The 22,195-nt window shown below is 41.9% G+C and overlaps 1 protein-coding gene across 1 annotated transcript in view; it reads right to left on the reverse strand.

Moving 5' to 3' along the window:
* Positions 1-16,301, reverse strand: part of lhx3 (LIM homeobox 3) — a 60,762-nt gene extending 44,461 nt beyond the window's left edge. Inside the window, exons 1-3 of the mRNA XM_063074164.1 lie at positions 16,229-16,301; positions 11,016-11,133; positions 4,431-4,604 (exon numbers count right to left, since the gene is read on the reverse strand). Of these exons, the coding sequence (XP_062930234.1) occupies positions 4,431-4,604; positions 11,016-11,133; positions 16,229-16,301 (365 nt within the window). The remainder of the gene's footprint in view (positions 1-4,430; positions 4,605-11,015; positions 11,134-16,228) is intronic.
* Positions 16,302-22,195: the final 5,894 nt, after the last annotated feature.

The raw sequence follows: 22,195 nt of genomic DNA on the forward strand, positions 1-22,195 counted from the left end.
GTTAGAAAGTTACGAGCAACCCGTTATTCTTCCGAATAACGGGAACATGCAGATCCCGTGATACTGAGAAACAGAGCATCGGACTGACGCTCCCACGGAAATTATTTGACCCTTCGTTGGCCACAATTCCACAAAGTGCACATAGCTATCCATAGCAGGAATTGAGCTGCAGTTTAGAAGGTGCTCAGTATATGTTCGATAAACAATATGTTTGATCTATGACATCTTTTTTTTCACGCCGAAGTACATTTTTGTTTTGCTATTATCAACATTTTAAGCAGGTAAATAAAATATTTGATATTGCAAATAAATGTATTGTTTGACATGAGGCAGGAGATTCACGTTGCTAAGGAGAGTCGCTACCTTACCTGTCAATTCTCCACAGGCTATGACTATGTTTCCGAGTTGTTAATTAGTTAGATTAGTTCATTATCGAATTCACCAGGGTGGAATGAACTTCCTTCATACACACAGACACTATATATAATATATATTATATATACTATACATTACAATAATATATATGAACGTGTATACACACTTATATACTGTAATTATATATATTTATACACATATATATCTTATTGTAATTTACAGTAATTTTTATGTATTCCATTGTAACCTGCCGCAAAAGAAGATATTTCACGACATATGCCAGTGATTTTAAAACTGATTCTATTTGCTTAGGCCTCAAGTTATTCCCTTCATTATAGTATTTTGGAACGAAATTAAGACGCAGCCAGGTTTAAAAATCTGCTCGTTTGTTTGTTTGTGCTGACCACCAGTCGTATTTACATTAGACGAGTTAACAAGGGAATTTAAAAAAAACGAGAGTAAACGAATGCGGCCAGTTATATCATAATAAGAATTGGCGACAATAATTAATCAACGAGTGCAGTTCTGATTGATCCCAGTTACCACAGAGCGCGTCTGGCCGTTAAGAGGTAAAAAGTGATGTTTGCACTGAAATCTTCCAGGATCGAGAACGGCGGTAAAGTAATAAAGAATGTAACATTATTTGTAATTCGGGAGACTCGGAGTCGTTCACTGGATAACACGGCATTAATATAACGCTATGTGCAGAACCTGGAACGGAAGTATGATACGTTTGTATATTCAGACTACCGTCACCTTAAGTGAAATGGACATTTAAAGAAAGGACTGGAACAAACTATAAAAGCAGGTCGTTTTTGCTTTCTCGCGTCTTATTGAAAGGTCTGCAACATTAACTCGATGTCTTCCCGCACGGATACCGGCGCAGCGGCGGCAAGCCTCCTTTCCGTTGGGGCGTAATCCCTTCGCAACCGTTTAACAGAGAAAATCGAATCTCCAAGACCTTCTAAACCTTACACTGGGTGAATCGCAGTGAGATGCTGACAAAGAATCGGATTTGCAAAGATGTTAAGCTTTGTTCGCCACTTTATCGTCATAATTAAAGTTATTTATAGAAAAATAATAGAAATCGTCTTTGGTAGTTTAATTTAAAGTGAATTGTTTAGAAATTAAACGAAGTAGCAAAGGAATGGACTCCAGAATAACCATTCACTGCGCTTCATGGAACTATCCGCGCATCAATTCTTAACGGCAAATTTGCCACGAGTTCTAAACTAAAAGAGCGGGCGGCCATCTGAAAGACGACAGGAAATAGGTGACGGTGATGCCGTACCTGCTTCGGTTGAAACCGCTCCAGTCTTTGTTCGGCTGGTTGATAAAAAAGATTCCATTTTATTTGATGCTTTGATGACTTCGAGCAAAGGTGATGCCAGTCGAATTACTTTAGCGGTGAGGTGACGTTGAGGGAATAATCGGTTTTATTTTTATCGGGGTACAGTTACCTTACAATAGCGCCGCGAAGCAAGGAACGTGAGCAGTAATTGCAGGATTTATGTAGTTTCCTTTGTGAACAAGTCAATCCACCGAGTCTGATCGGTTGGAAGATTTTCTAAAGGCCTGAGCTATATTTAATCCAAAATCTGAATTAGCAGCCCTTATGTGCATGGAAAGAATTTCAAAGAATTTAAATCTTCCTGAATTGTAATTGAAAGCTAGCCGAGTATGCATCGGGGGGAGGTGATGTTTTGTTCAAAATCATTTTAGTCAGGTTATGTTCTATGTAAAGGCTGCACATCGACACATATTACAGCCTCTGGCGGGATTGATCGGCAATGAAGTAGCCGATAGTCGGATATGCAGACGGCTGGGGGTGGGGAGGGAGGGAAGGTGGGGGGTGGGGGGGGGTGATCTCTTTATCAGTGACCAGTCGCGAGGAGATGAGAGGGCTGAACTGAAGTTTTGAATTCAACCAACTATCTCATCCAACACAGCCTCCTTAATCACAATTTTGTTACGTCAGTGTTCTCAGATTAGACATTCATAAAGTTGTCAATAATTTTAATTTTGTTAAAAGGCATAACATTTGATTCGGTGTTTGATTCTTTGCCGTGCAAAGGGTGACGCATCATTTTAAAATTCAAATCTTCTTTAAAAAACTGAGCTCAAAGTAAGGTACCCAGAGCTCAAAAATATTTACAAAGCTAAATATAACGGATCTATTAATAAATAGTTTACATTTATTGTACGAAATTACCTGCGTGGCATTCTAAACTAGACTTGGATATAGTTCTGTACTAAAGCTCTTCTAAGCAGATCACCGGTACCAACAAAAGGCCCCAGCAACCCGATTCGGAATTCGGACTCCACTTTCCGCCCAGTCCGCCTTGTCACTGCACTGACCCAGTTCAGCGGCTGGGGGATTTGGAGGGTCTAATCCTTCCCTTTCAATCACTTGTTTAAGCAAGAAGATAGCAATGAGATATTAATCACCCTAGATCAGAATATAAAAATAAGGAAAATAAAATAAAGACGAGTAAGAGGCTTAGTTTCTTGGCTGGATGCGTTGGTGCCATTGTCCAGTATGCCTGCGCCTGTGTGTGGGTGAGCGAGTGCGCGTATGCATTCACACCGCTGTTAAACCGCTTTATGCCTAAATATGCGAGTGCCGAATTCTTAGTAACGATTTTGTGAGGGTATATATTATTCGAAAGGGGAAAAGACGAAGTTTAAGACCCAAAATAAATAGTATCGCCTTCTATTTTATTGCAGACTTACTATGTTAGAACCACGTCCAGCAAAAAATAATAAGAGCGGGAATGGCGATTAATTTCTATCTGGTACAAACAATAGATAACCGTAACTAACAAACAAGTACAGAGGACCTATTTTTTTCTAGGTGAGGTTGGACCATATCTTAAAATCAGAGAAAGTTAATTTTTCATGGATCTGACTCAATATTTAAACAGCTTAGTTTTAAAATACTCGCTTATTCTTTCTCCGGACAAGCTGAACTTGATTGCTGAATTATTTAGGAAAATCGTTAAATTGAAAATCAGACGTCTTCAGCATCAAATTTGTTTAAATATTTTCATTGGCAGACCTTGAGTTCACTAATTCCTTTCAATATTTTGAGTACTGTTTTTAAAGATATGTTTCCACCTGTTTAAACTGTAAACCAGTTGTTTCGGATTTGTTTAAAGTAAAACCTCAAGGGAGGTGAATGCGCGGGTACGGATCGAATGCTTTTGAGTTTCTATATAGAAGGCAACCACCGTTTATGCATTGTAAAAAAAAACTCTGCAGCCAATGACTTTACAGAGAGAGCCATCAAACAGTGTGATTACCACCAAGGACGTATAGGTTTGGGTCATAGGTTGAAGGATTAATATTGACCATGACACCGATGAGAACTTCCTTACTCCTCCCCAGAGTAATCTCATGAGAGTAACAGACCCTCTAACAATATGGTGGTAAGCAACTCGAGTGGCAGTCTCGATTTCTGTCCAAGTCCTAAAGGCAGGCTTGAACCTACACAAGGGGCCTTTCCAAACACAAGGGATAGTAGGGTTGAAAGTGGGAGGGGAGAGACCGAGTAGTGGCTGCTCGCATTGGGCTACAGCCCACTAAAGCTCGCATCCACACGCTAAATGTAAATGTATAAACAGACAAGCAAGTCCCTGAAATGGATCACAGCGCCTTAGGGCTACGGTCCATCTCAATATTGTCAGTGTAGTCCAAAAATACTTCAGTAGTATTATGCTACCGACCACGCCCCCCCCCAGTCTTTTTTTAAATAAAACGTGTCTGGAATACCTGATTAGAACGATTTGAAAATTTGGTCAGCGACTTTAAATGGAATATAATCATGGTGATATAATCGTCATATAATCATGCCTGCTTCAATTGATGCAGGATTCCAGTAAACACACACACACACACACACACACACACACACAAAATTTAAAGGCATTGTTGTTATTTGTTTTCAATTTTGGTCTCAGTTTGAGATCTCCCAATTTCCCCTATTGTATTCCCTTTAGAACTGTGCTGAATGGACTGATAGAGACGTGCAGGGAGAAGAGATAAGATGAACTCACTTAAAGAAATCCTCCTTGCAGTAGACGCTGTCTCCCCGACTGAAGCATTTTTCGGTCAGTTGCTTCTGACAGTCGCTGCATTTCAAACACTTTCCATGCCAGTGACGGTCCAGAACCTTCAGAATAAACCTGTCCACGATGTGTTGATTGCAGCCGGCACAAAGTGGGATATCTGTGTACACAGCACCCGGTTAAACACAGGCAAAGGATCACAACACAAACACAATTTTGCATAAGAATTCGATTTTAAAATATTCTGAAGCACCTCAGAATAATACAGCTATCTTTGCGCTGGATCGACATATTCCCAAAGAGCAGGGAACAAACTAGCTCGTTCAATTTTAACGAGAACCCATCGCAAACATTACGTCGCGATCCTTCAAACTGCAAACACCGAGTTTCCACGAATGAGAAAACCCGCAAATGTTATAAATGCCTCGAGAAACGCGACAGCCAGTTATATAAATGTAAACGATAACATGCTGAAATAATTTACATCATTATTTAAATCAATGTTTGCAGTTGACTATGTTAAATTATTCAAGCAATATTAATTGGCACAAGAATGATTTATTTAGCTACTTCCATGAATAAGTGTAAGTAATCAATGCCTAATATACATTTTGTTATTCGAACGAGTTACCCTGTCTTCTTCTATTTTACTAAGAAATTCAACTTGCCAGCTAACGCGAGGTCCCATGGTTGACACCCCATGTCCACAAATTAGACACACATGCACACATTCACACTTGTTACTACCCCATGTAAAACCAACCGCCTAAAACCAACCGAGGCCACTTTATATTTTACCGCTATCTTGTTGTCTTAAAAATGTGTATTTACTTGCTTCTGATTTGCAGATTTGAGATTATCCCTTAGCCCGGGGGCGGGGGGGGGGGGTAGAGACTTCACTCAGATTCACATCCATCTCAACTTCCATAAAGATGAATTCTTGCATCGTAGTATCTGATCCCTGATCATCCAAACTCGGAAACTTGAGAGGAAGAAGACTTACGTTGCATGGTGACATCCAAAGATTTACGGAAGCCGAGCGGAATCGGTTGAGTGTTGTATCCTGGTTTGAGCAACTTCGCTTTCAAAGCAGGACGCATTACATTTATTTCCCTCTTTTAAGATGGAGTGGGGTGTTGGGGAGGACAGGGGAAAGTGGAAGTATCGGAAGGGGAGGATGTGCAAAAAAAAAGTTCCTTTTAAATCCCAGCCCAGCTCTTCTACCCAGCAATGTTCACCCAGAAACGCTTCCTGCGGCCCCCGCCCTAACCCATTAAGGAAGTTCTTGATAACACCGAATTCAGAGGGAAAAAATATTCAGCTAATTGGATGGACAGAAAGCCGGAGAGCGGAAGGGCGGAGTCATGTCGCCGTTTGCTGCCAATCTCACTCGCCAACCAATCAGGAAGTGGAAGAGCAGGCGGCCGTCACTCCAGGTAAACAACTCTTTATCGAACCAGCGCTAACTCCACATCATTTCCGAGCAAGTTTCCCCTTAGCACCCGTTCTCGCCACCGGTGTCAATTTCGGGTCAAATAGCACCAGCTGAAATATAAATACACGGCTATTTCTGATCATGTCCGCCCAACAGGTGCCAGAGAGCCGAAGAGGATATTCAGAAGACAGAGAGAAAAAAACTTCCTTTGTTTCCAGCTTCTGAACAAGCGAATCTGATCTAACCCATACATTCTAATTACATTACTTACGGATTTTAACCAAATGAAAATAAGTATTTGTTATTATGCCTACTTTTTAAACCATCGGAACATGGGTGGATTAAAAATACCGGCGCCGCATCGCCTTGGTTATCGCCTTGGTTTATCGCCTTTCTCGGAGCACTAAATAATTAAAAGGATATTTGGCGCGAATGCTGATTCCGGCTCAAATTCAATGTGACCGATATTGACAGAAGGCACGGTGAAGTTAAGAAAAAAATAGATCGTAGATGAAAACATTTTCCAGAAGGTTTACATTGTAAGAATGAGCAATTACATAATCTCAGCGGGTTCTAATTTAAAATTGGTCAGCCCTTCGTGGTGATGAATCCTTGCATTCAAGCGGTTCGGTATACGCCACTGTTTTCTTTTAAGTGTCCGACATAGAAAGCTTCAACTATTCGATTCCAATAGATTAATTGTGTATAAAATGAATGTTATCTGCTCACCCGCTTTGAGCGGTACCGATGAGATGCGCCCGCGGCCCTGAAGCGGGTGCCTAGTTCCAAAGGAAGTCTTTGATCCTCATCAACCCGTGGGCACCCGCTCTCACAAGTGAATTGTGAATCCTTTGCTCCGCATCCCCGTTCAGAAGCAACCGTGAAATATAAACGGTTTGCGAAATAAAATTCTTCATTATATAAAAAAAATTGAAAGAAATGTTTGGTTGTTCTTTCTTTGAAATACATCCATATTTAAGAATAAAAAAATCTTTATTTCTGAAATTAATTCAGTTTAGCCTGTTTTTTTTCATGTAGAACCACGCCGGGGGAAAAAAAAACAGGAATTACTGGCATGCAATGTGAATAAATACACCGCTCTGTATACATCTTTTCTCATTAATGTTATAATGATGAAAAATACGTTAAAATGAGCCCCTATTCCTTTATCGGGTCCGATCCCCTTCTCGTTACTGGCACGTAGAATTTATTGATGGGGGTTTTAGTCGGATGCGGTATCCCTTGCTACATAATAGATCGGCGAGAAATGACGTAGAACAGGTTGGTATAACAGGCGATCGCTCTCTGCCTTCAACTAAGGTCGCTTTATTGATCATCGTCTCGGTTCCGCAATAAATATATTAATCACCTTTTCTCACATACATTATAAAAACCCACCCACACCAAATTTAATTATCCTGTGGCATGGTCGTCGCTGGCAAGAATTCAGACCTTCCCCATGTCCTGTGGCCATGGGCTGGTATCCCGATGGGAATGAATAGCTGGTTCCACCACTTCAAAAAGCAGACAAGTAATAAAGTTATTAAAGGGCAGAATTTAGATATAACCCAGCACTGGTCGGGACAACACATTCCTCCCGCCTCCCCCCAACACAAAATTAAAAGAGTATTAGCGACCTGGTTGAGTCGGGGTCGTTTCTCTTTAGTTACTTTCCCTAATTTTACCTTTTACTTATATCTTATTTTCCTTATTTTACCTTATTTCCCTAATTTTACCTTTTACCTTATTTTATCTTATTTTCCTTGGCTTAAAAAATAAATATAACTTTGCCCTGGAGATCTTGCTATCCATGATGGTTGGTGTTGGTCCCGGGATAGCGAATCCGGAAGCAGAAACATTGCATCAAACGGGTTAGTGTTAAAAGGCTGTTGGCACGTCCCGGTAAAGATGTCCGAGTCCACAGGCAGCGGGAGGCGCCCCCCATGGGCTGTGCGCGTACACACCGCGGCAGCCGCGCGGCCAAAATTACCTTCTGCGAAAGTTACACGCACCACTCGAGGAAAGGTGGCAAATTGTTCTTTATTTGACGAACTCAGCTGCTCGGAATTGTCCTCTTCTTGCATAGAAAAGGCAATTCTGTTCATTTGGTAATAAAATTATTCATTGACTCCCCACCCTCACCCCACCCATCCTCCGCAGCATGAATAATCCGACGAACTCGTTTGGAATAAATGTGAGAACAGCATTTATTCAAGTATGGCTAATACGAGGGGGCATGATTTTAAAGTGATTGAAGGAAGGAAAGTATAGAGGGGATGTCAGAGGTTAGTTCTTTACACAGAGTGATTGGTAGGTGGACGCCCTGCCAGATTAGTGCTAGAGTCAGATACATTAGGGGCATTTAAGAAACTCTTAGATAGGCAGATGGATATAGAAAAAAGGTCAGTTATGTAGGAGGGAAGGGTTAGGTTGATCTTAGAAGAGGTAAAACATCGAGAGCTGAAGAGACCTGAGCTGTGATGTAACGTTCCATCTCTGCGTTCAATATTTCTGCGGTCCAGGAGGAAGATATTCATCCTCTGTGTCGGTACCGGCCAAAATGAAGGCTTCCATAAACCCATTACCCTGTTGTTGGATCCTATGAGTTACGGCCCTTCAGGTGCTCATTCGCGCTCTCCGTGAATGTGTCGAGAATCTCTGCTTCTAACGCCCTCTCTACAGTGGGTTCAGAGCCCTCACAATTCACGGGGGGAAGTAATTTCCACCCGCTTTATTTTATTCCATAACAAGCAGTGTTAACGACATTATTTAACTAGAGGATAGCCCGTGGTATCAATACAATGTGTTTTTGGCATTAATTTGGTAAATTCGTCTTTTAAAAGTGTTATACTATTTCTTTCCACTGCACGAGTTTGCTATTTACACAGTAAAGTACCTTGTAAGGAATTTTCCCCTTCAACGTTTTCCGGATACGGTTTGCTACTGATAGTGTTAGATGCTGGAGGTGAGCAGAGATAAATAACCCAGGTGCCCTTGGAAAGCATTGGAATGATCCGGGTTTGATCATTAATAATGCAGCAAGAAACTGGCGCCCGGTGAAATCCAATAATGTCACCGAGACGGAGAGTAAGGTGATAACGGCGAAATAAACAGAAATGATGGATATTGACCATCAGAAACTGAGTCCGCTTCCCTAACGAAACAGAAGAACAAACTAAAAGCACGGGTATATTTACATTTTACATCCGAGCTCGGTGCTCGAAATGTAGATCACGAGTCGCGTTAAAACTGCAACGTTGGGGAACGAAAACTGTTTCTCTCTCTCTCTCTCTCTCTCTCTCTCTCTCTCAAACACACACACACAGGAATAGTCATTTAAATACAAATCCTCTCTCGCACACACATACAAAGGCGAACGAACACACACATAACGCATACACGCACACATACACAAATCTATGAAGCAACAGGTCATATGCAGAATGCAAATTTAAATGTCCCTGCACAAAGAGAAAGTAAAATGAGAATGCAGTATGTCGGAAGGTATTTACATTTTATAGAGGACCAATGGATTTTGGATCGAGCGTTCAGGAAGACAGCGTCTCTTTTTGCATTTTGGTTAGAATGATGGTCGAGCACTGGGTGTTGATAATGTTATTTAAAATACACAGGAAGTGTTCTGTGATGTTTCAACGAGCTGCTTTAACTAAATATATATTCCTGTTACGCTTGCGTTTGCAAATACACGTCCACGGATTTGACTTTGCCAACCCGCTGGATAGTTTGTTCAGTTTCATTCCCCCTTTTGTGGTGAATGGACGCCGGCAGTGATCGCGAGTTGGGGAACCGCTAGTCCTGGATTTCATTTTTCCCCCTCTCCGGTCGTCTTAGATAAACGAAATGAAAGTCGATTTCAATCAAAGTTACACTCTCTTTGGGATGAATGGGTAAAAACCATCATCCCCGAATTATTGTCGCAAGAGACCAAACTTCCAATAACAGACAAGAGAAAATCTGCAGATGCTGGAAATCCTGGCAACGCAAGCCTGCTGATTTCCTCCAGCATTTTGCGTGTGTTGTTTCCAATAAGAGAATTGGTTGGGTTACTGAAATGCTACCCACTTTTCAATTAACAAAGAATATAACGGCAGCACTGAAGTTTAAAGATTGCTGCTGTGATAATTCTGCCTTTCTCCTCTTCAGCTGGTTTTGTGCAATTGAACATAAAGAGAGACACCATTTATATTTATATAGTTGAAGATCCTCCACATACCGTAATGAACTTTTCACCATTGAAGAACTACAATATTCTAAATCGTTATTTTTTTCTTTCAAGCATGTGGGTGCAGCTTAAATGGTCACCGTGTTATTTGAGATATAAAGGGCTAGGAGGGTTAGGATAGTGGTGGTGGGGTGTTGTGTTGGGGGGAGGGGGCGAGAAGTGAAGACGAGGCATATGTCAGCCCAGAAACGTTCATATGTCCTGATCTGCTTTAACGGTTAATCCGCAGCATTACCGAGATAAGAACCAAGATTTAATGACAAAAGGAAAAATCTCCACGTATAAGATTGTCCTGCAATCTTCTGTGATGTTAAATTTAAAAAAACAAATTGCAACGTTAATAACTAATATGATATTTTTATCTTACAGAACATTGGTATAATTACACCGTGGGCAAATGACGGGTACCGCCGATTAAACTAAACCACTGTGTAGCCACTGTGTGGCTGGAGAAAAAAAATCATTATTATAATAAACCCACTCATAAATAGGAGGCGACGCAACACTGAATAAATAAAATCTAAAACAAAGCCATTAGAACTGCATTAGGGTGGGTGGTGTCTTATTTTGCGTTCAGTTAAACGTTTAAAATAAGACACTCTTTTACCCCGTGAAGGTTTGTCATGGAAATGTCAGTCAATTAGATACTGTAACTGGTTGCGCGTTTCAATACTGTATGCGCATCTGAATGGAAATACGTTTTAACCTAAATGCAGGTTACAACTGGCTCCTCCTATCAGAGAGTTTGCACGACACGACATCTAATACTGGCAACAGAAAATCCACTAATGCATATGGCTAGGGACAGTGAATTTTAACCTGCGCGCTTACTTGGCCGGGGTTGTGACAGGGTACAAGACAAAGTTACACTTCCCATGTATCTGTACAGGGTGATCTGAGGAGCGGTTCTGATCGGCAGATCGTTGTCAGTGAGGCCATCAGCACTTCCGTGTTTGATCTCTCTTTGAACGTATTTATCTCCTTATCTTGCGCCGCTCCCTGCACCAAATGTACTGACCCGAATTTCAGGTGTCGCTGTTTTCAGCAATACAATCTGTACTCATCCCTTCGTAAAACTCGCAACAATTACACAACATACACAAAATGCTGGAGGAACTCAGCAGGCCAGATAGCGTCTATGGAAACAGTCCTGCCGAAGGCTCTCGGCTCGAAACGTCGACTGTACTCTTTTCCATAGATGCTGCCTGGCCTGCTGAGTTCCTCCAGCATTTTGTGTGTGTTGCCCGGATGTCTAGCACCTGCAGGTTTTCTCTTGCTAACGATTACACAAACCCAGAAGGACTCGCAGGGCTGTTATGTCACTGGGTGGGCAACCAGGAGTCTGGATCTGCGAACGGGGTTGGATTTAGGGGTTGTATATCTCAAGTAAATACACAGAATCACCAAAGTACACATACAGAAAACACACGCGCACACACACAATATACACAACATCCTCTCATATACCCAGATATACAAACACGTAACACGAGCAATCCGTCCTCATGGGCAAGACACACAGAAACTGGAACACAAGCAAAGAAAAATGCACATATGCAAACACGCATATATACAGACCCACAAGCAGATGCACAGACATACATAGAAATGTACACCATATAGACAAACATGCACACGGACTCTTAAACACACCAAGATTGATGTGCGCAAATACAAACACGGAGCCGAGTCACTGGACTCAAGAACAAACACGCAAATGTGCATTCATTTGGTCGCGCGCGCGCGCGCACACACACACACACACACACACACACACATACACGGCCACACTTGCCGAAACATCTGCACATACAGGGTCCTGCAATCATAACGCGATGCGCGGAGCACAGACAGACAAGACGACCAGTAACGCCAGCCACTGAAGTTTATATTAAGGAAAGAAACATTGTGATCCCCTGTCCCCTGGAGTCCGTCCTGGTGGGAAGCTCCAGAGGATGAGGGAATTGGGATAAGGTGCAGCAGAACAGAAGTAGATAAATGGGTTTCGCCCCCTGTTTCCAGTTGCCGTATCCCACTATGTCTCCTCGTAACCTATCAACTCAAATTCCCTATTCGCTTAAATGTAAATAACTAGAAAAATGATCTTCCATTTTTACGGTAAACTACTACGTTTGTACTTATACAAACTACAATAGTTGAATGTTATGCCGTTTATTAACTTATGTTTTACATTTAAGTTCTGTAAACAACGTGCAACCATTCAAGATGTCAAATGGATTTTTTTTACACAGAGTGGTGAGTGAACAGAACGCGTTGCCGGGGTGATGGTAGAAGCGGGTATATTAGGGACATTGAAGAGAGTCTTAGATAGGCACATGGATAATATAAAAAAAATAAGGGTCACAGGCTATGTAGGAGGGAAGGGTTAGATTGATCTGACAGTAGGTTAAAAGATTAGCACGACGTCGTGGGCCGAAAGGCTTGAAAGTGCTGTAATGTTCTATGAAAGCGACGCAGAGATGGGAAAGGGCTGGAATTCGCCCACTTAGCTGAGGAGTCAGTGACTAAACCTGGCTGCGAATAAGATTTTTTCTCACTCTTCGGTGCTACTGACTAGACCTACCCTTGAATATACTAAATCATACTGTATCATACTACTTAAGAGCTATTTTCAGCTATTTTAATATCACAAATGTATAAACATGTGCAATATAATATATACCTGCAAAGTACTGTACAGAATATTCGTTCCTTAGCAGCGATGAACTACTTGTTGATGGGCGCGCTTGAAAATTCTGACCCGTTCCTACCAATGTGTTTCTTCCACTTTAGAGTTCTTGTGAAGGTGTAACTAAATAATGATAGGAAGCGCGCTGTGCTTGCATACTCTTCCTGCTTTTTACATGGCCGTGGTTTTAGTCTATGGCGATGGCTTCATTCCTTTTCGCTTACAATCCCGTACGAGGGACATATCTCACTTCCTCTCTTCGTTCAACGATGCAGGGGTAGCGGAGCAGAAACCTTTGAGTTATAAATCCATAATTGCAAATACTCGTGAGGGACAGCTGTAAAAAGTCATCCCATTTATGTGTGTGCGACTGTGAGAAAGCATGCAGAATCTACCGAATCCGTAGTGTATGTGCATCTTTCCTGATGTTGTCACCCACTTTCTAATAATAGCTTGATGTATTTGGGTAATTATGCATGAAATTCTATGTTTTGTAGCAATGTGCAATGAAAAACCGAACACTGTATCTGCATGTCAGATAATTCAGAGGCATCTTTGCATAACCTGCGCTTGTTAGATTTAAGATATGTTTGAATTAAATGCATGCATCAGTTGTCCATAAATGTATCGATCAAACTGATGCATAGCGGAGGTGACATGAATTGCAACGAACACGTGAGGGTTGTATAACCAACTCTCGTGGAGGGGTAAAAGTGAAATGGCCTGCGGGATGATCCAGCAGGAAACTGGATTATTCCGCCTCTGGTCCACACTCACCCGTCTACCCATCTATTGTTTCCCATGTCGTGTAGTCCTTCAGAACACGTAATACAGATATGCTCAGGCAAGAGGCTGCATTCAGAGAGCCGATCTCAAAACCTACTATCAGATTTTGACACTTCATCCCTTCATGGGTAACACAGAATCGCTCCCTTTAGGACCCCATAGGAGTCACTCAGTTGCAGGACGCGTCTGGAATTTCACCCCAGACTCCACGTCGTTAAAGCCACAAGAGCTTTCGTTCTCATAAACAAGGGACGGTTTTTATTAAATAAAAATAACATCATATTGCGTTTTCCCTCAGGAAACTGGGTGTTAAAACCTCAAGGATCTGCTGTTTACATTAGAAGATGCCAGCGGTCAATAAAATTTTACGGAGCACCCTGATAAATTTTATTGACACTGATCTTTAAAGCCGAGCGGTACCATGGGAAATCAAATGCAGCGCTACTGATGTATCATCTGATGAATTCAAAATCAATGGCCCATTTGTTTGCCTTCTCAGAGTATATCAAACACACTTTGGTGAAAGATGTACGGTTCTTCAATGATTATTTCCAACTTTGCAAAGCTCTAATAAATATTTTACGCCCTATTGATCGCTCGCGTAAAAGGTAGTCGCGATTGGGATAAAACTTGGCGTGAGGGTAATGCCTTGAGCCAGGGCCACAAAAGCATGGAGCGGAAGGCACAAGCACGATCCACTGGGTCTGCGGCATAAAGAGCGGAGACGGGAGGACGGCACACAAAGGTTGAGAGGTGCATGTTTAGTATCTGTAAATCAAACACCCAAGCGCCCTGCAAACAGGCGAATTTATTTACCATAGACTTTGACTTTGAATGTTTCCTACGGAAAGTAAGTTACAAATTCCAGAATGCAACAATTCCCAAACAAAAATTCTTCCCTGCTTGGCCCCAAAACTACATAAACGCATTATAACGCTCACTTGGTTTTTAACTTTAGAACACCTTCAAATCGCTCACAACAGAACAAAGAAGCTCCGATGAGTGAAATTTTAACGATAACAAGATTGTATCACCCCCTCGGCGCAGGTTGAATCCAATACAAACGCGGTAGCTGATTAAGTCCCCACTGTAGTTCTTAATGTTGGCTTAGACTGTTAAGTGTTGGAATTACCGTATTATTGTCCTTTGCTGCTCGTCCTCGGGACTCTGGACAGTCTGCTCATTCGGGAAATCTCTAACCAACAACCCGAGTCTGCTCTCGGAACACCAGTAGCACGTTTCTCCAGTAAAACAATAATAAGTACCGGTGACTGAGCGGTGGAGAAGGCGCAATTGTGAAAATAAATCGATCCAGATTACAGATTCAACAAAGTTGGTGGTCAGGGCTATCAGTGTTCAAAATTACCAGATTCATATTATTAAACGGTTTCTTGCATTCACGATTTCGTATGCCCAAGCTTAAGATGTGTCTGTTTGATTACCTATCCAGCATTTCCTGAAAATGAGCTACATAGTTTCTCCTTAATTTGAGCACAACACCGGAAACTAACTACTGCCCCCCACACACAGATACAGACAGACAGACAGACAGACACACACACACACACACACACTTTTCCTGGGGTACGGATCAGTACCGATAGTTGGTACAAGTCCGTATTAGAAACCCGCTGCCTTCGCAGCTCTGAAAACCCGAACCCCTAACTCCGCCCAAGCCTACACACACCACAGGGCCTTGTGAAGACGGGGTAAAAAATGGGTGGAGAGGGTTACAGTGTCAGTGGGAGCTTGGAAACTCTTGGCAACAAGAAAACCAGCAGATATCTTTGGGGGAAACGCACCTGACACTGGGGCTGGAGTATCCCACGTCACCGCCATACGGCTTGGGTTCGGAGAGACTCGGGCAAGCGTGCGGGGGGCGGGGGCCGCCGCAGAAAACTGGTCGTTACTTGTGCTCGGAGTTACAGAAAACTATTGCTGTCTCTCCCAATGCCGAACAATGAATGATGTCCCTGTATTGACAGCCAGACCAGACACGCGCTCTACATCTGTTGATAGAATTTCCTAACAATGAGCCTCATTACATATTCATAACGTGTGCTGCTTACCAGCGAACAGAAGGGTGGCTAAAGTTACAACTTAGCTTTTAAAAAATGAAACGGTTAATACACTCCATTTCCTTTGCACCGCTCGAGAATGTCACACGAAAATAATGCAAGCCTATCAATTTGTGCGAAATATCTTGTATATTAAACACCTTCTAGCAGGAGGAAACAAGAGTCGTTACATATTCATTGTGAGTGTTAGTTGGGACGGCAGAAGGCTTTAATTTTCCTTGTTCGATTGTCACAGTAGGATTCGGACACAGCATACAAGACTGCCGTTTTTTAACGGGGTTCTTAATCTCGTTGGAGGTCTTTTCTTTCCGTACTGACAAATATCAAAGAATGTTTTGCTATTTCGCCCTGGCGCAGTTAGAAGCGTTGACTAAAACGGTGCTTTTAGAAAGGATGTGCTGCCGAAGGTGAAGGTGAGGACCGTAACTGTCTGTGGTGACCAAAAGGCGTACACTAAACCCCATTTCCTTGTATGTAACGGACAGAGCCGTGAAATTCAGTCAACGCTGAAATGTCGTGGAACTCGGGCTAAACTAACACTTGGCGATCGCTTACCTGCGCTGCCGTTTAACCGTGGTCGATCTGACGACTTAGTGCAATTTGTTGGTCCAGGGTGTTCCAGCAGCATTTTATTTCGAGTTTCGACGGAAATTTTCTTCATAAATGATATTTTGAGTATATAAATGGGAGAAGACGGGTTGGAGTGTGTAATCCCTCCAGGATAACGCGGCAGGGAGTCGCAGCCGAAGCTACTGGTGTCTGTGAGAGGGCGAATGTGAATTCCTGTAATCAGCTGACTCGCAAGCCGCCTCTGGGAGGTTCACTCTTTAGCATAACAAATGCCGCTGCAAATTGTGCTGTTCTCGGACTGGCATAAAGGAGGTTGGTCTCAGTGACGGGTGTGTTCACCCCCATGTCGCCAACTACATGCCTATCCACGTGTCGCTGTTTTTTCTTTCACAATGGAACGGTGCAGCGAGGCAGCCTCCTTTCACGTCGCCTTTATTCAAGCACAATGCCACTCCGTTAATTAAATTGTTCTCTTTTTTTTTCTGCATCAGTACGATGGAGACTATGAACTTAACATATATAATTTACATTTTTATCCTGGAATATTGGCACAATGAACTATCTAGATCCGTGTAATAACAATTGTATATTCCCATGCAATGAATGCGATTTGAGATTTGAATGCATAACTATGCATATAAACATACCCAGGGAGATAGAAACGCACACACACACACACACACACACACACACACACACAGATTCAGTACTTAAATAGACTGTTTTCGACTAATACAATTAACCAACCTACATTCAAATAATGACCTAAGCATTTAAAAAGCAGTCTTGCCATGGAAAAGTGGCGGCGGCTATAGAACGATTTTTCTTTATAAAGCGATTTTATCAAGGGCAATAACATGAGTTTTTAAAGTGACCACAACGGAGGAAGATTTCTTGGTGCTTATTGGAATGTCCAAAGGCTGTAGGTTCTGTGTTCGTTTTAATGTGGAGATTGAAATAAAACTCCAGGTGAGTTTTAACTTTCAAACAGATTATATAAATATCTGAGATGTGAGAAATGCAGACCAGTGAACTAAGCGCCAAGGTTCCCCGAAGTACAAAGCTGGCCAATTAGTGTTGCCCAGCAGATGAGAAATAATTGGGATCGGGCCTCTTCTTGGAGCGGATGGTAGCGGGTGCCGGCCCTTCAACGCAAATGCCATAAACTTTCTGTTGTACAACCCAGGGACTGGGCCAGTTAAAACTAATCGTTTATGCTGTCGTTACACTCTATCAGGAGACTGTTTTTAAATATCTCTTTCTCTTTGGATACAAACAATGGAAATCCGAACTAAGTCATGGAAAACTCGCTATAATAAGTGAAATTTGTTTTTGTCTAAAACTGCATTTGTCCATTCGGCCCGAAATGCGACTGTTGGCTCTTTTCCATTGGTGCTGCCTGGCCTGCTGAGTTCCTCCAGCAATTTGTGTGCATTGCTTGGATTTCCAGCATCTGTAGATTTTCTCGTCTTAGGGTAAACAGAACTAGCTCCTCAAAGGGAGTTTTTTTTTTCTCTCGGAGAAGGAAATTTAATTTCCAACTCTGAAACGGTTACGTGCTCGTTAGGTACAGCATCAGGGGTGCGCAGGAGTAGTCGTGATCTGGGACTGACGGGAGACCAGAGGAGAATGACCGGTTCCTCCTCCTGGTACTTCTATCTTCCCACTGCCTTCGAAATAGTCAAACCCCAGGAATATTCTTAAATTATTGGCTACTTTCTTGGAAATGCGAACTACTATGGAAGACAAATATATCCCGCAGACGAAACCAAATGCCCTAATTTAAAGTATTATCGTTTCTCAATATTTGTGAAGGAGAGAGATTTTAGCTTTGAACCAATCGACACGGCTGTTGTTCTGATTTCTGTAGTAATGTCAGTGAACACATCATTAGTAGTGTTCGGCGGTCAACCATTTCACTACACTTCGTATAAAGATCAATATAACCTGTCAAAGTTCAAAGTTAAATTATTATCAGACTACATGTATTACCCTGAGATTCGTTTTCTTGCAGGCATACACATTAAATCCAAGAAAGACAACAGAATCAATGAAAGACCATAGGACACAGGAGCAGAATTCGCCCAATCGGCCCATTTCAGTACGGCTGGTCCATTTCCCTCTCAACCCCATTCTCCTACCTTCTCCCTGTATCCTCTCACGCCCTGAATGATCAAAAGTAATGTTTCAACCTCCGCCTTAAACACACACAGTGACCTGGCTTCCTCAGCCGCCCGTGGCTGAGCTCAATGGTGGGGAGGGCTTTACCCGTCATGGACTGGACCTTATTTACTACTTCTTGAAGGATTTTCCTTTCAAGGGTATTGGTATTTCCAAATCAGGCCGTAATGCAACCAATCAATATACTTTTTACCACATAGCTAGAGATGTTTGTCAATGTTTTAGATGTTCTGCTGAATCTTCGCAAACTTCAAAGAAAGTAGAGATACTGCCGCTCTTTCTTCATAAAGGCTGGGCCCCGGACAGATCCTCTGTCTGAAATGGTAACACCAAGCAATTTACAATTGCTGACCCCTCTCCACCTCTGATCCCCCGCTGAGTCTAGCTTTTGGACCTCTGGTTTTCTCCTTCTGAAGTGTATAATCAGCTCCTTGGTCTTGCTGACCTTGAGTGAGAGGTTGTTGTTGTGGCATCACTGGACCAGATTTTCAATCTCCCTCCTATAGTTCACATTGGGGCAACAGTAAGATTTATAGATTAAGTATTTAAATGTAGTGTTGCAATGGGGTTTGAAAGCTCTTGGAATAGTGCCACTGATAGAATAAGATGTGGTTGGTTTGTAATACTTTACTCGGGAAAATGTGTTTTACATGCACCGGGGCAGTTAGATATTACCCGGAGTACTACACTCGCATGACATGAAGTATACCAACATCAGTATGAGTTATTATCAATTTTCCATGGCGATGAGAAAGGGAAAGTGGCCCTGAATGTTATTAAACCCGAATGTCCCTGACAGAAAAAGGACAGAAAAAGTTTTTAACTTTTGATTTGTATTGTATGGGCTGAAATGAAAGCAGTTTGCAATGGCGCCTCAAATCCTAAATTACACCTTGAGCAATCACTTTGGAGCTCGGTTCAATTGGAAGTAATGTGCGGCATTCGACCTATGTGTGTTTTTGGAGGAAAGTAACGTGAACATTAGCAAAATAATATCCCAAAATCCGGTAAAAGAAAGGAAAACAAAAACTTGCAGGTGGTGCTGGAAATCAGACATAAAAAGAGGAAGTTCTGGTCAGCAGTCATGCAGCATCTGCTGAGAGGAAGCGTTTTGTGGAGATATTTCATCAAAGTGTGAAGAATTTAGAAATGAAGCGTGTTTTAAGATGTAGACAGGGAATGTATGAAGAGGTCTAAGCGTATGTTTGTGATAGGATAGAGTCAAAGAGAGATTGAAAAACACAAAACTGTGTGGTGTTGACTGAGAAATTGTTTCTTCCTTGGCTGCACAGTAAGACACCTCGAGAAGTGGATTTTGTGGAAAAGTGAACCAGGAAATCTTGGAAGGAAGGATCACCTGGAATGCTCAGGAGAATATGCCTGGTGGTGGCATCTCATTGAAATTATAGAGCGCGATCAATTGTAAGTGGAGGCTGATGAGGTGGAGAAGGGAAACTCTATCCCAATTTTGTTGGGAGGCGAATGGGTGAGAGCAGATTTTCCTTTTTATAAATTGAAGGCTGGGTGAGAGCCTACCAGCTATGGTAGAGAGGAAACAAAGATTCAGGACAAGTGGAAGACAGCTAAGAAACATTGGTGTGGAAGGAATGAGAAGGACAGATATGAAGGAGCTAGAAAATCTAGGAGAATGGATGAGATTCTTGAAGATATCAGAGAGCCAAGGTACTGGAGCCAAATAGAGAGCGGTCTACACCAACTCTGCTGCTGGGTAACTAGATTGGATTATCATGAAGACATTCAACATAGAGAGTGAATTTTCCATCCACTTTGAACAAATTAGTCCAGGACTAATATTTTTAAATTAAATAAGTTAAGTTCTGAGAGCTGAAATTGGAGATAACTAAATTTCACTGGTAAATGTGGTTAAGGGATGATCAGTTAAAATTCAGTTTCCAGTCATTTAAGAGGATCTTTCAGAAAGTCATTATAAATGTATCCTAATGAATAGGAGTAAAAAAAAATCCAAGCAGAGAACTGAACATCTGTGCTTAACTAAAAACATTAAAGAAATTATCTGACTTTCAAAAAAAACAAAATTCTGTAAAGACAGATGATAGGTTAGAAAACTGGCCATAACGCACAAAATAGCAAATTAGTCTGTAAGATGAAAAAGGATGGAAAGATACAGAAAGATTGAAAGTCAAGATAAAGGTAGTCAGAGATGTAAAAGCATGAGTTGTAAGTGTTCCTACTAAAAGCAAGGATTTATCAACAGGACTATGGTTTAAAGAGGAATTAATCACAATAAATAAGAAGGTGGCAAGTTAATCAAACAGGCATATAACTCCTGTATTCAAACAAAGAAGGGATACAGAAATTAGAAAACTACAGCAAGTTGGATTAGCGTGTTTCATAGGGCAAACATTAAGATATAGTATTAAAAGTATTATGGTGGTGGATTTGGAAAAAAAAGCAAGGTAATCAGGTAAAGTAATCATGGCTGTGTGAAAAGGAAATAATCTTTGGCCAATTTATTGGAGCCCTTCGTTAAAGTAGCAAGTGCTGTTAATAATGGGTAACCGTGGATGTACTTGTAGATTGGTTTATTACAGGTATTGTCACATGTAGTGAGATACAGTGAAAAGATGTTGTGTGTATGCCAACCAGACAGATCATTCCATACATGTACAATGAGGTAGTACAAAAGGTGTGTGGGGGTGGGGAACGGAATACAGAATAAAATGCTACAGTTACAGAGAAAGAGCAGACAAGTGACGTGCAAGCACCACAATGTGGTAGATTGAGAGATCAAAAGTCACACAAAATGGTCATACAGCCAGTCAGCTCTAAGTGATCTCCAAGTGAGCAATCCCAATTGTTACAGAACCTACATTAAGGGGTAATTGGCCAATTAATTCGTCTGCATGTCTCTTGGATGTAGAATGAAACCAGAGCACTCTGGAGCTGTGAGACTGTTGCACTAACTGCTGTACCACTGGTCCTGCCTAAATTGATAATTTCATATTTTCACATGTTTTCCATTTGCCAGACTTTGCCCACTCACGTAACCTATCTACATCATCCCGGACTGAGTCCTCAGGGATTGTGCACACCAGCTCATTGTGTCTTCATGGATATTTTCAACACTTCACTCATCCAGGCTGCAGTCCCCACATGCTTCAAATCAGCCACCATCATGCCTGTACCAAAGACCTCTACACTTTCAGAAGTAAGCGACTATCACCCAGTAGCACTGACACCAATCAACATGAACTGCTTTGAATGGCTGATAATGCCACATATCAAAAACTCGATCCCTGGCACACTGGGCACTCACCAATATGCTTACTGAAAGAACTGCTCTACAATAGATGCCATTGCACCTGTCATGCACCTAGCCCTGACACAGCTGGAAAACAAGGACGCTATTTTAGAATACTATTTCTGGATTTCAGTTTGGCATTCCACTCTATTAACTCAGCTGCAAAAGGAGATTTTAGCAGGACACCAGCAACCCCTTCCAGTAAAAAGCCAATGCTACAGAAACGCCAACGGAAGCTCCAAGACTCCATCTCTTTCACCTAGAAGACATAAAATGGGCTATACCTGGGGGCAATTTCAAAAATTGGCAAAGATCAGAGGACCTTAAGTGAGCTGCTGTTGGTGGCCTATGCCTCAGTATGGTTGATGGACTTAAGAAGAATTCTGCACTATTGTCCCGCAGACCTTGGCGAACAAACTCCTACTCTTAAGTCTAGATACACCATTGTGCAACTGGGTTTTGGACTACCCAACCAACAGACCACAGAC

This window comes from Mobula hypostoma, chromosome 21 (genome assembly GCF_963921235.1).
Source record: "Mobula hypostoma chromosome 21, sMobHyp1.1, whole genome shotgun sequence".
Classification (NCBI taxonomy): domain Eukaryota; kingdom Metazoa; phylum Chordata; class Chondrichthyes; order Myliobatiformes; family Myliobatidae; genus Mobula; species Mobula hypostoma.